The sequence below is a fragment of the Acyrthosiphon pisum genome, chromosome X, assembly GCF_005508785.2.
Source record: "Acyrthosiphon pisum isolate AL4f chromosome X, pea_aphid_22Mar2018_4r6ur, whole genome shotgun sequence".
NCBI lineage: Eukaryota > Metazoa > Arthropoda > Insecta > Hemiptera > Aphididae > Acyrthosiphon > Acyrthosiphon pisum.
Genome location: NC_042493.1, coordinates 96,847,828 through 96,865,995, shown reverse-complemented (window position 1 = coordinate 96,865,995; position 18,168 = coordinate 96,847,828). Strand labels below are relative to the sequence as shown.

Genomic DNA, 18,168 nt, shown 5'->3' with positions numbered 1-18,168 from the left:
TATTTGAAAGAATCTCTTTGACATTGAGTTCACAGAATAAGATGCAATTTATTTTTTATTTTTCATTTAAAATATTTTCAATTTAGACCATTAGGATATGTTTTTAATTAAAGTAACCTTCAGCCCGATCAGTATTAAATTTTACTATTTCCAAAGTCTAGTAACTGTTATTTTTATGAAACTAATAATCTTATTTTTGTTTAATTGGGGTCTTATTATATATATTATTATCTTAAATTAATTAAAACCTCAATTTGATCAAATGTGAGTAAATACAATTTTGACTGTTGTATGACACTCCGTCTATTTAAAACTAGTATTATTGCAATAATATCAGTTACATCATTATTATGTATACACTTAATTTAGTTTTAGTATTAAAATTTCTTACATCTGTGTTATGTTAAAAATAAAATAAGTATTGTTATTTTAAGATATTATATTATGTACCAACATTTTTTTTTCCTTTTAAGCAAGTCTGTATTTAATGTAGTTGAATACTTACATTATTAAAATATTATTTAGTTTTAAGGGCATCCTGTGCTACAGATAAAGATTCATCATTGTAAGGGGTGAGCACCATTCATTTTCTACGATTTAAATTTGATTGATATTTTTTAGTTTATTTTATTTTATCCTAGAAACTACACGCATTGACATTTTATGAAACCAGTACTATATTAGTTAATATCAAATCATTGGGTACACATTGATTTAAATTAAGTGTTCATTTCCATCATTGGTTATCAAAAATAAAGTATTACATTTTCTTTTCTATAATGCCAAATATTTATATTATTATTTTTTAAGGGTACCTATTATGAATGATACAGTTATTTTAAAGCAATATAACATAGAAATAGTTTATCTCATACTAATAAGTAATAACTAAGCCCTTGACAAAAAAAATTTAAAAAATGTTTAAACTTAAATTGTTGATTTATGATAATTTTTTCAAAACCATAGTGATTTGTTTATTAAAAACTTGCTAACTTGCTAACTTTGCTTTATTAGTACATATTCAATCAAATATTATGTTGTATTCTTATGATTATAAGGAGTTAAAAATGAAATGTTATTTATAGTGATAATTTTAAATTTATGAACTGTATTAAGCAAAACTATATATTATAAATATATATTTATATATGTATTAACTTTTTAATTTTGCCTATTATTTTACAGAGCCTCACATAGTGTATCTAACCATACAAAATAGTTACAGCATACATAAATTACAATGTATTATGGTTGTCCTAACATAGTTATTATTTTGGTGGTTATTTTTTTTTATTATTATTATTATTAATATTATGTATACATATGCTGCGAGGACTATAGGTAATATTATGCACCTACAAATATTTTTAAAATCTAAGTAGGTAAGTAGTGAACATCTTATAAATTAGTACCTATTGCATAAATAACTATAATAAAATGTACATTACAGATTGGAATAAAAAACTTAAATATAAGTTTTCATTATACTTGTTTTTATATATTTAAATATTATATACTCATAACATAAAATATACTTACCCATACAAGATGCATTAAATATAGATAGGTACCTACTTACTGAAATACAAATGGAGAAAACAAGGGGTAATAAATATACAATAATTTTAAAGAATAAAGATACAAAAACCTATTATGGTTAATAATTATATTGTAAAGATCAAAAATTAAAATAAGTACAAAATCATACAATATAGTATGATATCTATACATAATACATTTATAAATTACAAGATAATAATTATGTATGTACAACCATCGGATAATGTGTTTAAAGTACATGAGCTTGTTTCTCCAATGCTGACATAGGTATGAGGAAAAAGTGAATTTTGTACTAAATTGTAAATAGATGATTTGGATTTAAACGTACACCAACAAAAGGAACATTTTGCAGAAAAACTCTATTTTCGATCGACTATTTCATAGGGAATAAGTGAGGCCAAAAATTATCCTTACCATTCGATTTCCCACCATTATATCTAGTAGAATCAATATCTAAATCGATTTTGTCAAAAATCGAAAAAGTCTATTTTGAATTGAAACCCCTAAAATAAATGAATTATAACATACATTATATTATTCAGGTAAACTGCACTCGTATTTGGGCGTGCGTGTGTAATTATGTACTAAATCATTGGTATTATTATTTATATATTCCCAAATATATGATAACGTTATGGTTACTGCCTTAGCAATAATTAATAGGTCTCCAACCTATGACCCGTAGAACACCGTACTGGTGAAGGAGACCGCAGGATTTTTCTTAAAACTAAGTTGAAGAATTTCAAAAATACAAACAAGGTTAAGTTAGAGAACTGGATAATTTTATTGTTGGGCGTGGAAGAAGCTCTACCTGGCGTAAAACTCTATCAGAATAAAAATTAACACAAAAATATATAAAAGATTTCGACGAGAGCTAAAGTCGCCCCACAATTAACTATTTATGGTGATATGGTATACACTAATTTCAATTTGAAATATCTATTTATATTTTCATTTCCTACTCGTCGTCGTGCGCTGATTAAGTTGCCTATCCACCTCAAACCAGGCGTGCAGGTAACCGTGCCATGCAACAAACAAATAACATTGTACTCTTTTTTGTCTAATTTAACTTATCTCTTTGAATGTATGATATTTTCTTTTTTAATTAGTTCATTTTCTAGTTTGACTAATTTTACTTCATTAAATATAGATTCGATTTTCTTATTTAACTCATCAAATTGTTGACTCATGAAGCTTAACGAATTGATTAGCTCTTCAATCTTTTCATCCAGTAAGTTGGATGGTTCAGTGGAGGTTTTGGGGCATTTGGAAGTATGGCAGTTGGTACACGTAAAATGTTTTTCGGAAATTACATTGCAATGAGATTGGATTTGGATGTTACATAAACTGCATTGAAGTACATCTTTAATGTGAGTTAAATGTTTATTATATTTGATACATTTAGTGGCATAGTGAAGGTAGGTAGAAAACGATGTTAAATGAGAGATACGAATTATTAATGAAATATAGAAGTAAGTATAGATAATAGAGTGATATTAATGCATACGACCGCAGGGTACGACTGACTGAGGAAGAGTGATATATATAATATATATATTTTTTTGTATAGGCTATCTTTATTTTCTTAAAGGTAATTAGATTTTTAAATAATGTATATTTATACTAAAAGAAATACATAATTTCAGACCAATATAAAATACACTTTTTTGTCCATAATTTTTTGCACGATAAATTATTAACATTTTGTTTCAATCTTGTTGTAAGCTCATGATCAAAAATATAGAAATTAAGTTTTTATCTTTATTGAAACAGAGAGATTGTGAATAAATTCTGCCAATGTAGCATCGATTCCGCCAGTATCGACTCCACCAGTTCACTTTTTCATGTATTCTAAAAACAGCCTATCGATAACCGCCACCACCAATTTTTACCTCAACCTGGTACCTACTTCTGTCAAAACGCGAATTAAATGAATATAAGTCACACATAATAAATTATATTGTATTCAATTTCTCGCCCATGATGAATACACGCCTAATGCGTTTCTCAACAAATCGACAATCTATAACCGATTACAACGCGCCTCGCGGACAACGGGTTAACAATTTAGGCTGGTATTCAATTTTAAATTTCCCGCCGTAATTAGAGGTTAGTTTTGGAAACCATAACGAAAAATCACCACATTGGGCGTTAGTATCGGGGGACATTTGTTGTGCAATGCACTCAATGCATCAACTGATAACAATCAGGAAACTTTGATTTTTGGTACATTTCCATAATTATTTTAATATTTATTGTCTGACGTAATTGGTGAGTTAGTGCGTAACAAGCTTACACGACTCATAACATTAAATATATTCCTATGGTATTTACTTGTTGTTACAGAATTCATATTATACTGCATATTTTTTAAGATGGATTCTAATTTGAAAGATTTAGATCTTTATGGAATACTTGGAATCAAACAGTTGGCTACTGAAAAGGAGGTAAGTCAATTATTCTAATCACTCATGACGTATTACTGTTCATATTTGTTATTTAAATCAGATTAAACGGCATATCGGAAGAAAGCATTAGAATGCCATCCAGATAAAAATCCCGATGATCCCAATGCAACTCAACTGCAGTTTTTGCTGTTATCGAAAATATTAACTATTCTTACAGACACAACAGCTCGAGTAAGATTTGTTGATTTAGCATTGTAAATTTTATTTATTCGTAAATGTTTTTTCTTGTTTTTAGTTGGATTATGACAAGTTGGTAAATGCTAAATCTGCTGCAAAATTGCGCAAAAAAGAATGCCATTCGGGTATAGCGAAATTAATAAACGATATTTTCAAAAGAGCTGAACATGAAAGATTAGTACGAGATACAGATAAACGCAATTTAAAAGTAGGTAATTTTTTTTTTGTTTAATTTTTGTTTTAAAATTTTTTTTGTGTAGAAAAAAATAAAGCCTTTGAGAAAAGAAATAAAGCGTTTAAGAAAAGAAAGTGACCTCAGGCAGCGAGAAACTGAAAAAGAAAAAAACGGTTTATATATATTAAAATTAAAGTGGAAGAAAAAAGGTGTATAGAACAAAGCTAATTTAACATCATTGTTTTCTAAGGTAATTTATAAACATTATAATTTAAACATATGTCTAATACATTATACAATATTATAGTATGGTGACTTATCAACTGTTGTGGTTCTGGAGAATGACAAATCTGTGGCTTTTGTTAAGTACAAATCTAAGACTGCTGCTGTAAGTGATTTAAAATTAAATTAAGGTAACCTTTACAAATACTTTTCTGTGTTCATACAAATATTATTTTGCTAGATAAATGCCAAAAATAAGGAAGTTGGTTTGGAAAGTTGTCCTCTCATTGTGAGTTTTCTCGATGATTTTGGATTAGACAGAGCTAAAAAGAGGGATAAAAAGAGTTATAAACATACTTCTGCTCGATATCATAGTACATTCAAAATCAAAATCTAATGACAAATCCTACTGAAAATACATAGAAAACTTCATTACACGTATTTATTTTTAACCACATTAACCAACCTACTTTTGATAAACAAAATACAATTTTCTCAATTATTTGTATTGTATTAAAATATAATTTTTATCTGAAAAGCAGCATGAGAAGTAGTTTATATAAGATGCTACCTGTCTACTTCAATAACTATTGTGTCGATAATTGATACGATCTGAGAAGTGTAAAAACTATGATTTACCACTTTGTGACTAAAGAAGTGAGTTAAAACCTTAAAATTATCTTTGATTTTTATCTAAAATATCACATACGAATTATGTTAAATATATCTTAACAGGCCCAGTGGTGGTTTTTAAAAATATATATATAGGTATATAGTATAGGCTATCTAAAAGTTTAATATTTTGTTAATGGTAATTAGATTATTAAAACTACTTATATTTATATTAAAATGTATACATAATTTCAGACCAATATAAAATACACTTTTTTTCCCCATAAACTTTTGCATGAATAGATATTATTATATTATTTCAATCTAGTTTTATGTTCATGATAAAAAATAGAAATTAAGTAATTATGTTTATATAACTTAAGAGCAAATAAATGTGGAATTGTGACTGTAAATATGATTATTTATACATGTTATTACTTATTAGTTATTAGTTTATTACCTGTTAAATTCCTGTCAATTATTTGTATTGTATTAAAATAGAATTTTTAAGTGAAAAGCAGCATAAGAAGTAATTTATATAAGATGCTACTGTCTATTCTAATAACTATTGCGTCAAGAATTGATACGTTCTGAAAAGTGCAAAAACTATGATTTATCTACCGCTTTTTGACTTAGGGAATGAGTTAAAACTTTAAAATTATGTTTAATTTTTACCTAAATATCACATACAAATTATGCTTAACAGGCCCAGTGATGGTTTTTACAAGTCACTGTTTTATTTTAATTTATAATATTACACTGACTATTATATTTTCAAATTAACAAATTAATGCCAATGCTTTAGGTATTTATTGTTAAGTAGTTGCCGTGGGAGAATTATCTTTGATTCTAGAAAACAGATGTCTGTATATCAAATGTAGAAGTTAATGCATTCTCTATACATCATAGAATACAATCCGTATACCGTATACATACCGTATTGGTCAAAATCTGATTTGGACAACGTAACACTGGTGAACACTTGGTGAACTGTGGTAGGTAGGTACACTAAATCCAAGATATACTTATATAACATTAATTAAAATTTTTTACGGGTGAAAACGAGTTATTCAACTGGAATTGGTTCCATCCGAAGTTAATACTCTCAGAAACGACTGGACCGTTTTCAATAAAAAATATATCAATCTAAAATTTGAAACTTGGAGGGTGTTTGTAACTTCGTTTTTCAACACCTATAGGCTAAAGTATAAGTAGCTAAAGTGTAGCTCACATGAAAAAATAAAATTTTTTTGATTTATCTAAATGGTTCCAATTGGTTAGGTACATGTTATACTAATATTATAATTAGAAGTTATATTTTGTACAAACATATTTATTAAAAATATAATTCTTTGGTCTTGACAATGTCGGCAGAACAACTAGTTTAAATAATAATATTAATTATATATATACATATTTTATTTATTTATTTAGCAATTTTATATGACATATTTTTTAAATGTAATTTTATTAGTAACAAATTATTTAGCAATTTTGGTTTTGCAAACAATAAAATTGTACTTCGATCAAAAGTTTTTGAGAAATTTAGGTACTGTCATGCAATAAATTAATTTTATCAATATTGATGGAATACCTTATGAAATACTCTACATAAGACTATAGTTCAATATTTTAAGTATAAATTATTGCTACACATTTCTGTCAAAATCCGAACTTGAAATGCCTATAAAAAAAAATTATGACTATATATTTTTAATATTTTCCAACTGACATTGTAACATTATGTTAGAAGACTTGTTTTAAATTGTTAAGCTGTTTGACCCAACAAATAAAATGTTATTAATATTTATAAGAAAAAAAATTGGAAACTTAAAATGTTCATAAACAGTTCAAAACAAGTCAAAATAGAAAATGTTATGGTGTAGGTAATAGAAAATGCTAATATTCAATGAATATTTAAAGTATCTATGGTAATTTTTTTTAGAGTTCCACCAAAAATAAAAAATTGATTTTGCGTAAAATTTCTAGTTTTCCTTATTTTTCTACTAACCGAATGAACCAACTAGATTCACTTTCCCATCAAACAAGATACTGAAGTTGAAAATCGAAGCAATATTTCGATTATTTACCGTGTGATACAAAAAAAAAACAAAAAACACATTTAAAATACATACCTACATTGTAAAAAAACCTATATTATAATACCTATACATTCATCGCTCCGCACTCAGAATCTAAAAATCGAGGATGGATCTAAATAATGAATAGTGGAAATCTGTAAGAAGGAAAAAAGACGGTAAAGAGAAGAAAGTGAACTCAATTAACTCAATTTTGACGTTTATAAACTATGTATCTACGTATATGCCTACTTACCTAATAATATATTTTAATATTGGTAATAACAATATTAATATATAATACTAGCTGAACCCGTGCACTTCGTTGCCCATTAAGTGTACCAACTATATGTGACTCAAACTTTGTTCAATTCGTTATTTAATATTCAGTGTATGGTTTCAAAATTAATCTTAACTTTTCCGTTGCCCGGAATAAAAATTCTGATTCCCAGCAGTACATTATCAGGCAGGCAATCTACCTGCGGTATATCGCGGACCCCGTGCTGTATGTACGTTAGTGTATGATTTAACTCTAAAGTATCAAAGTTATACCAAGTTTGTAGTATTTTACCTATGGTGGATTGATATAATCAATTGATACAAAATCCTAACCTAACCTAACCGTACTAAAATCAGATGAATAAACGCAAACGCATATAAAAAAATGCATTCAAATCGGTTTAACCATTTAGGAGGAGTTCAGTCACAACACACGTACAGCAGAATTATTGCGCTAAGCAACACATTCTGCGATTCATTTTTATATTATATGAAATCAACAAACATGCCCTATTAACCAATAGCAACCGATATAATATAATGCACTGTTGCGCCATTGTTGTATTTTTGACATACATATTTGAGATTTCCTACCTTTCCGGTGGATTTTCCTAAAATTTTATTTTGTAAAAACCTTCTGCTGGCAGTTACGAACATCTTAAAAAAAATTTGAGCCAAATCGGACCAGCCGTTCTCGATTGATGAATTGTTATACATTTTTGTCTATCAAATCATTATAATTTTAATCTTTCATTAACAGAGTGCTCACAAATAATCAATAGTCCATAGATGATGTTCTTGATCAGTGATTACATTACCATGGAGACGATCAATATTATATTATCCATATTATAGTAAGGGCTGTTTTAAAAAGAAAATGTCTTCCCAGCAATTATTCGAATTTTTCTCGCTGTAAAAACCATCCTTGGACTTCAACGAACATTAAAAAAAATTATTGGCCAAATTGATCCAGGCGTTGTTGAGTTATGCGCTTACCAACACATTTTGCGAAACATTTTTATATTATAGATTACCCAAGGATGAACCATGTGATAAAGAGACAACAGTGATTGTCAGACATCATATACCTATATTAGTATACTTTGCAGTCATGCAGATAAAGAATCTTATGAATAAAAGTAAGCTATTCAAATACATTAAAAAATATATTTTATTTTAGAAATATGAATATGAATATATATTTTAAATTTGACAGATTACAACGACCGCATTATAAAATATTCTATGGTACACAAAATAAAAATTGATCCAAAGGAATTAAATTGTATATTAATTAATCATTATAAATTGAATAGGCATACATATTATTGATTACTTATTCATAGATTATTATTATTTATTTATTTGGTATACGTTTCAGCTATTATTAATGTAGTTTATAGTAATTATTGAACTGTAATTGATTTGACCGAAATGAATAAATAAAGTTACATAGGTTATACTTTTTTATAATTTTTTGAGTAATTTAAATCGATTTTACTGTAAATAAATATTATTGGAACATTTTGTTTATTTATTTTAATCATAAAACTGAACTATTTGTATGAAATATATTGTGTGTCTCAAATTCCGCCACCTTTAATATTAAATTAATTTTATATAAATTTTTAGGTCAAATTTGATTTTTAATCATCATCTCATGTCATAAGAACTTGAATATGTAATGCGTTAAAATGTGTATTATAAATTATTTATAATTATCAAATTACATAAACACTATTCATTTTTTAAGTACTTAAGGTGATTAATATTGAAGTAGAAACAACCTAAAGGGGATAATAATGTAGATTCTTCAAAAATTAGTCCCCCAGATGTAAGTTTATCAGTTGTATACAAATTGCATAGAAAATAGTTAATGTGAAATTATTGTCTTAAATTTAAATTATAAAATATTGTTTTTAAAATGAGATATATTTAGTTTTTATTTTTAAAATTTCAATTTAATAATTATCGATATCATTTTTGAATTAATGTAAGGTATATTAAATTTTTGTTTATATTAGTTCCCTTTTTAGACCTAGCGAACAGAAACTCGGGTGACCATGGCGGAACATGAGAATAACAGAACGGCGTGGCGTGGAGGGGTTACGCGCTTGACGGCGGCCGCCAAGGAACATCAATAATCATTACGAAAATTCACAACAATCGTATACAACATAATAATATAAAAACGAATACATTATAAAATAATTAAAACGAATATAATATAAAATAATTAAAACGAACATAAAATAATAAATTGCGTTTCGGTACAACATGTGTGATAAGGAACCGCAATCACCACGTTACTCCGCACCCGAAAAAGAAAAACTGTTCTGGTGTGGAGTGAGAGGGGGACGTTAGAGTCTCCGTTCACTGAACGGTGTCCTCGGTGTCCATGTTGTTGTTTTTCTTATTTTTCTTGTGGTCCAAGTTGATTTGGTCGTTGGACGGATTGTCCCACGGCTGACGAGTGCCGCTGCCGAACACTAGGTAAACCGTACAGCACACCATGTACACGACCGCGGACGTTATGAACACCACTCTCCAGGCTGCCTGGGTGGGCCTTTTGTCAATAACGTAGCCGGCGACGATCGGGGCCAACAGACCGGCCAAGTTGGCCAGACAATTGGTCAGGCTCATCAGTATTCCGGCGAACCGCGGCGATATGTCCAGGTGGTTGACTTTGAATCCCGAGTAAATGCCACCGTTGAGACCCACTCCCACGGTCAGTATGGCAACTGTCAAGTACGGGTCACAGCCCGTGTAGGACGCGGCGATCAGCGCTATCGCGGGACCGAATTGACCGACGGAGTTCACGATTTTACGCGTGGTGGTGTGCGTGAACTTCTCCGAGGAGATCATCAAGTCAGCTACATGGCTGGCCGCCATCGAGAACACCCACATGGCGAGGTACGGCAGTGACGAGTACGTTCCGTTGGCTTTTATATTGAAGTGCAACACTTGTTTCATGAAAGTCGGCAGCTCAGTCATGAGTGTTTCGTACCCGTAATTTTGACCCATGTGAGCGACCAATATGGCCCAGAACGGTGCTGACCTCAATATACTTCTCCACGGTACGGGGGGAGAGGACACACCGGCAGCTCCCCAAACGGAATTAATAATGTATTTCTTCTCGTCGTGAGGTATAGTGGGGTGTGATTCGGGGTCTTCATGCACGTACCACAAAAATGCGACTGACCATAGCGTGCCGATTGTGGCGAACACGTAGAATATCGATGGCCAACCTCCGGCAAATCCGTACTCCGAGAGCACGCCACTTAGTGGCATTGAAATCACCGTGCCGAATTGCGCCCCGGCATAAACAAACGCTCCCATTCGGCTCCTCTCATTTGGAGGGATCCATTTTGCAAGCAAGGCATGCGTACAAGGAACTATGGGGCCCTCTCCGAGCCCCTGAATAAAACGTACAGTGATAAGGGAAAAAATACCGTAGTGGGCGGACAACGGCACCAAGAAACCGAACACCGAGTTGATGAGCATGCCGATGCCAAGGAAATACTTGGCGCCATACGTCTTCGATAGTATCCCAAACGGTATCTGCGTTAAGACATAACCGTAAAAGAACGAGCTGAGCACATAGCCCTGTTGGGACGTGCTCCACATGAACGACCCTTCGTTGGACATACCGTGTACGCTTTTGTTCGCAGCTGGTGTGTAGTACCCCTGGCATTCGTCGTCCGGAATGGTCGGGTCCCTTACCAGCGCGGTCTGGTTGACCATGGCCACTATGGCCACAGACATGTTGGTCCTCATTATGTACGCGTTGGCCATACCGAGGAACAACATGAACGTGACGATGTGACGGCAGCCGATCCATGCTCTGGGCGTCAACAAGTTATCTCTGCTGGACGTGGCGTTGTGGTCGGTAACGGCCGGCGTTCCGTAGCTCATCTCCAACTGCACTTCCGTCAGCGTTGTCGGTGGTAAATGGTGGAGGTGGTCATCGTCGTCGAAGGCAGTCGGGTGGAAGTACGCGACATTAAAGGCGGCGGTCGTGGTCGGATCCGACATGGTGATCGTAGCGGCGACGGTGGCACGTCGAACGTCGTCGGTTGTGCAGTGGTCGTAAATTACCGGTCGAGTCTTCTTCGGAATCTGCGCGCGGCGGCGTTATTGGAATATTTCTAGCCGGTGTCCTACAACACTGTCGACCTGTTAGGCGTGTTCGACGGCGTGGAATGCGATTCGCCTCGCGATCGTACTATCGAATTGTGTGCGGCGTTCTGAACGGCGACGGGATCGTGTGTCGGTGACGACTCGAACAGAGCACGAGGACTAACCCACACAACTGAGAAAGCCGTCCGGCACTCTGGCAGCAACAAGCAGCGATAGCGGTGGCGGCGGGGCGCGAGTAACCGGACTAGCCGGTACGGCGTGGAGGGGACAAGAGAGCGAGGGCCGTACGCATCGTCGGCGTCGTGCCCGAAACCGGACGAGCCGGCGCCGCGTGGAGGGGATTATCTGGGCGCTCGACCGCGGCTATCAAGGAATATAAACATCATGACAGGTACATACAGGTACACAACATAAAAATTTAAAGACGAATACAAAATAATAGCACTGGTTGTAACCACAAATGTGTGTATAGTACTAGATAGTGGACTCCCACCATGAATTGAAGCTTCAATGTCGGTTGGCAATTGTATGGTATTTTAAATGGCAAATAAGATTAATTATGATTTATTTATTTTGTATTGTATTTTATTATTTCTAAGCCTGTAGTTGTAAAAAAAAAGATATCTTATGTAAATCATTTTACATTTACTATTTTATTTTACCATTAAAAACGATGTTATTCCTAATACATTTTGTATAATAATTGAAATGTTTTGCCAACCAACACAATGGCGGCCATCCACAGCTGAGCTTCACTTGTAACAATGTAAATTGTATAGGAATTCCTTATCTAGTGTAATATAGATTAAGTCTTTAATAAACATAAGAAAATGAAATCACCATATAGGTACCGAAAGTATTATAATATATTAATTATATATTTCTAATAATTTTTCATTTTTAAATATTTTAAAATACAACTGACTAATACATTTACAATATAATTTAAATTAGTGCCAACCACACAGCCCCCACCAGGAGGAGTTTCGGTTATAATTTGAATCCTATTTTATATGACCAATTGTGAATTTATAATTAAAGAGCCTCATTGTGTATTTGATAATTTTACTAGATGTCATATGTACAAATATCTTGTTAGAATTATGTTAATCCTGTACAATATAAATAAATAATAAGTACTTATAATATTATAAAACTATTTTACATAAAATGTTTCCATTTTAGTAAACATAGTATTATGACCTTTTTTAATAAAACTCATAAGTACAAGCCCATACTCGTCATTTATGTCTATTATAAAATAATAATAATAAAATAACAAATTAAAAATAAAATTACCTTTTATTGAATATGCCATATAATATTATATAATTGTGTAGGCACAATTGAAACATTTTTGAGTACCTAAAGCGTAAGGGGGGCTTCAGCCTCCATAGCCCCTTGTATCCACGCCTGCACTTAAGTATATTTTTTTTTAACAGGTGAAAAGTTAAAACTTAATATTATTCAGATACCTATTCCAGATGAAATTAGTAATCTTTTGACTAATTCATTGAAGTTACTAAATAGTTTAACTAGTATTCATATTATTATTTGTTTTCTCTTCTTGACCGGCACTTTTAACACTATGCGATTGAAATTGGCTGTAATTAATACTTAGATACATACTTTCAGATACATTTTTTTTAATAGGTAACACGTTGAATTCTTTATATAAAGTTTTCGTTGAATACATTGAATACCAAGTATAATATGTACAATATATTAATACCTATAATTTATAACACTGTAGTTATTTATTCTCCGTGAGTATTGTTTTCTGTCGAATAATAATAAGTTTCTATCGCATTCCAAAGTTGACGAAAGTTTCAGATTCCTATTACTTTATATTTTTATTTTTTATTAGATACCTTTTAATCCACTTACATCTCGTACGTGCATAATTTATAGATAAGTATGTAGGCATATCCATGAGTATCTTTAAATAAAACTAGTTACCTATACCTATAGCTTATTGAACTGTTAAAACAGTTAAAAATTTAAAATACACATGACAGAGCGAAAACAGGAAAATAATTTAAGAGTGGTTTATCTGTCCCACGGTGTTTTGTTTTCGTATACATTTTATAGAAATTCCATATTAAAGCATTATAGAATGTGTTGTTTTTTATAATATGACTATAAAGTCAATTTTATTGAATTTCGCATCCAAATACGTTTTAAATTTAATTTTATAATAATTTAATAACTTCAAATACATAGCATAAATATTATTTCTTTATTAAGTTTTGCCGTTACCTATATTAAATACTTTGTTTTAGAATAATAAACTATATAAAAGTATGTTCACTATAGTATGTTACAGAGAATTGGAAGGTTTTCGTTAGTTTACCTATACTGATTAGGTACTACATTATAAATAAAATACACAATTGGTTTATTTTTCGAAGTTTTTTATTATAATAATTGTAATCAGGAAATGATTATTTAGGTAAGTGCCTACAATTTATTGACCCAGCTACCAGAAAAGTGGTTAATAACATTTGAATGGCCATACCCATTCGGTGCACTATCTTCTGATCGTAATTGGTTAGATACCAATCTGATTCTGTTTAATTGCAGTACCGTGGCACCATCGGGAATCGTTGTTTGTAGGTTTGATTGTAATAGATCAGCCAAACCGTGGCATGAATCATTACCACTAACCGCAATTCTGAACATCGTTGCGTTTCCTTTGACCATGTCGTGAATCTTCGGTAGATATGTAAGAAAGAGAGAAACAGAAAATAATTAATGAATCTAATCATATCATGCGAGGAAGCTCTAATTTGTGGTAAGCTCGTATCCGTGGTGGCGGGGTCAAAGAAGAAAATTCTATCAACTCAACATTACATCAAATTGTCGTCCCTACGTTTTAAGGAGACAAATAGTTAATAATTGTTTAGGTGCTTTACGATACAAATTGTTTTTAAACTTCTAATAAAAATTTTCAAGAAAAAAAAGTAATTTGTCTAATGCAATACATGCAGTGTATAACTACAAATATTAGAAAATATACGGAGGTATTATAGAGCCAACTTTTAAATTACAATAACAATATAAATTTAACGACTTGTGGGCCTTAGCATAATAATATAATAACAGATATATTATGAATCTTATAGAAGGTAGATATACTATATTATTATAAAGTTCAAAGATAGATATTATTGTAAAATGATAAATTTATAATTCCATTCATTATTCATATACATAGGTATATTATATAGTTTGACAAAAACATACCCATAGATAAGTATATCTTACATCGTATATCGATCTCAAGTTAATTTAATAACTGCTGGCATACCCAATTATAGACATAATACTATATACTCACGGCACATCTTTGTTTGCTCCCCTTGGTATTGACTCGGCCTAATATTTGTGCAAACATAATTCCCTTCATGAAGTCTTCTGATTGCGGCAAAGACACACAGGTAAAGTTGAATTGTTCCATATCTAAATAGTCGCTCACGGACAACAGAATAATAATACGAGATCAATATTAAAGTGGTTCTTGATTCTTAAATCATATTTATATATTATTGTAATTAATTTTAATGAGTGGAGACCGTACGGATCTAACCTATAGGTATATCATTGAATAATCATCAGACAGTTTATCATTTATTATTTACATTAATTTGTATATTAATGTATAAAATGTACAATTTGTATAGCTAACATTGAAAATTTAAAAAAAGGTTAGTTATTATACTGTAAACAGTGTAAACAATACTGGACCAAAAAGTAAGTTGAAAAAATATATAGGTAAGCCAATTTTTCTTTATAGATACCTATTATAAGTTCGAATTTGAACGAAATGAAATATTTAAACATATAATAGCAAATTTAGTTATTTTGTTGTAATTTAAAATTATTATTTGTGGGTACTTCAAAATTTTAGAGTAAATAATTTTATTTTATGCACACAATGACATTTTCAAATGCACTGTCTTCTGTAAAAATTAATTCAACCTACTGTATTACTAATAGCAAAATAAATGACTTGAATAGCAATAATATTATAAAATATATTTAACACATTTAACACATTTATTACAATGACCCACACAACACCAAATGTACTGCAGAGTGGTACCCACTTGCCTACCTTATTTATTATTTCAGTTACCCACCTATTAACTAAAATGATTATTATAAAATATGCATTTGTATTTTGTACGATTATTATTATTTTTTATTTTTTTTTGTGACATGTAAATGAGTAATAAAAAGTTGTACCAACATTACGGTTATAGTAAACATTGGATGCAGATTACCTAACATACTGACATACATAATATTATATTAATATAAGTATTAAATTTTACGGAAAATGCAGTATATCGGGTCAATTTATCAAAATACTTAATAATATTACTGTTATACACAGATTATAAATGGAGTTTTGCTCCGTATATTAAGGGTGTCGGTGCCAGTATTTCCAATTTTCGAAATTTCTATGCTATTTGAATATTATGTTTTATATTTTAGTTATTGCCTTAATTATAATACTTTTCCACTAATCTACAGCTCGATACTTATTTAGATGGGGCCGATACGGTGTATTATATCAACGAAAATGACTTCACGGGAAGAACTCTCACGCCCTGTAGAATTGTCGGATTTCGTTAATTTTTTTTTATCTGAAAGATGAGAAGTTTCTACAGGTCGGATCAAAGCTCGATTTTTTATTTTACTTTGAATAGTAGTAGAAAAATACGTTTGAAAAATGACAAATATTATGCATTTTTTCAAATGCATATTCCAGTTTCTATAATTATAGTTTTCAAAATCGGGCTTTGATCCAACCTACAAAATGTTCTCGACTTTAAGATAAAAAAAAAATTAACGAAATCCGGCAATTCTACAGGTCATGAGAGTTTTTCCTGTAAGACATGTTTTTGTACCAAAAAACGCACCGGCACTGACACCCTTAATAATAAATTGGCCTTTCCCGGGCTATGTGAATTGTGAATGAAATAGTTTACAATATAATATGAGGAGACATGTTATACTTCAGTTATCACACTGGAATAGATTTTCTAGAGTCGTGACAACAGCAGCATAGAGTACCTATTAGAGTCTAATATTGCACTAAAACAATAATTTAACGTACCATCCTCACGGCAACGTTGCATGCCATTCTTCAAACTTCCAATCCACATGTTAAATGAATTTTTTGTAACGTCAGGTGACTGTAAATCGATGGAGGCACACCCACCGATGTCCATTGACTCCGATCTCGTCTCGGTGATGACAGTCACTCTGTATTCTGCTGCGGTAAGTCCAATTGCTGGGCACGTGCCTTTGATAACTAAATGCGTCATAATAGAAGAAATTAGTATATAGGTTTGGTACTTATAACGGGTTTGGGGTGTCGGGAAAGTAATTATACTGGATATAAGAAACTTGAAAAGACAAATATTATGAAAAAATCCAAAATAAATAGTATAATAATTAGGTAACTATTTCATTTTTGTTCAAACATTGTTTTAATATACCTATATAATATAATATTCTTCTGTATTATCTGACTCGATTTGGGGGAAAATATATAAAAAAAAATATAAAATGCGGCGCTATATAATATATTTCGGATATAGTACAGTGCTTAGTAAATACTTAAGTTCAGTTAAAGTGTATGTATTAACTTCATGAGCAATTCGGTAAAGTCCGGAAAATAAAATATCGACAAGCGAAAACATTATTTCTGTAAAAACTAGGCAGATGGCACCACGGCTGTGATCCTATTTCATAAAAAAAGTGGGACTATCAAACGGTGCTTTAAATTATCTATGAACTATTATTAGTGTAAAGTAATATTTAAAATAAAAATATTTATCCAAAATCCAAAGAATATTTCAAAATTGAAAAAAAAAATGTTCATTAAATATAATAATAACTGTAATGAGCCGAACTGTATAAGAAATTCGATTTATCTAATTACGAAATGAGAAAATGCATTTAGGTACTTACTGTTACTTCCTGGAAATTCATCATAGTCTCGTATGGTGGCTGCCTCGCTGGAAATGATGAGAATAGCGAAAATCGACAAAATAACTACAACTGGCGACGTCATTGTGGTGTATTGTCTGTCAATGAGATACCATTGAGAAAATGGATAAACGTATGTTGAACAAATGGTGAAAATCTGGATGTGTGAGAGGAACGAGCAAGACGAATAGTGATTTTGAAAAAGTCGGTACACTGATCGCACTGGTAGCGAGAGACCCTTCGCGAGCTATTTTATAAGCCGCTGCAGCGGCGGCGCTAGTCGTGCTATAGTCGGTCCCTCCTCCGGGGTACGTAGTGATCAGCTGCACTCCCGCCCACTATTGTAACAATAATATTATAATGAAGTGCTTATGCGTAGGTACCTAGCCGTCCAAAATACCGACAAAAATATCATGGGAAATACAACGAAAGTATTGTTCGAGCCACATAAATA

At 31.2% G+C, this 18,168-nt stretch overlaps 2 protein-coding genes and 1 pseudogene across 2 annotated transcripts; 1 reads left to right on the top strand and 2 right to left on the bottom strand.

The window, feature by feature from the left end:
* Positions 1–3,935: 3,935 nt before the first annotated feature.
* On the top strand, positions 3,936–4,999 carry LOC103311849 (annotated as a pseudogene).
* Positions 5,000–9,868: 4,869 nt separating this feature from the next.
* LOC100166929 (inorganic phosphate cotransporter) lies at positions 9,869–11,444 on the bottom strand. Its single transcript, XM_001950159.5, has one exon. The coding sequence runs from the start codon at positions 11,379–11,381 to the stop codon at positions 9,945–9,947; it is 1,437 nt and encodes a 478-aa protein (XP_001950194.2). The 5' UTR covers positions 11,382–11,444; the 3' UTR covers positions 9,869–9,944.
* A 2,664-nt stretch (positions 11,445–14,108) lies between these two features.
* Positions 14,109–17,954, bottom strand: LOC100568548. The gene is made up of 4 exons (XM_003240845.2): positions 17,697–17,954; positions 16,837–17,034; positions 15,052–15,173; positions 14,109–14,423 (listed from the first exon to the last, which is right to left on the bottom strand). Exons 1-4 carry the CDS (start codon positions 17,797–17,799, stop codon positions 14,172–14,174), a joined length of 675 nt encoding a protein of 224 aa, XP_003240893.1. The 5' UTR covers positions 17,800–17,954; the 3' UTR covers positions 14,109–14,171.
* Between the last annotated feature and the right edge of the window lie 214 nt (positions 17,955–18,168).

Bases quoted from the DNA above. Each gene is read 5' to 3' on its own strand.
- LOC100166929 (XM_001950159.5), bottom strand. From the start codon at position 11,381: ATGTTGTTCCTCGGTATGGCCAACGCGTACATAATGAGGACCAACATG.
- LOC100568548 (XM_003240845.2), bottom strand. From the start codon at position 17,799: ATGACGTCGCCAGTTGTAGTTATTTTGTCGATTTTCGCTATTCTCATC. The intron at 17,035-17,696 runs GTAAGTACCTAA...TGACGCATTTAG, and splicing joins TGAATTTCCAGGAAGTAACA to TTATCAAAGGCACGTGCCCA. The intron at 15,174-16,836 runs GTACGTTAAATT...GCGACTATTTAG, and splicing joins GCAACGTTGCCGTGAGGATG to ATATGGAACAATTCAACTTT.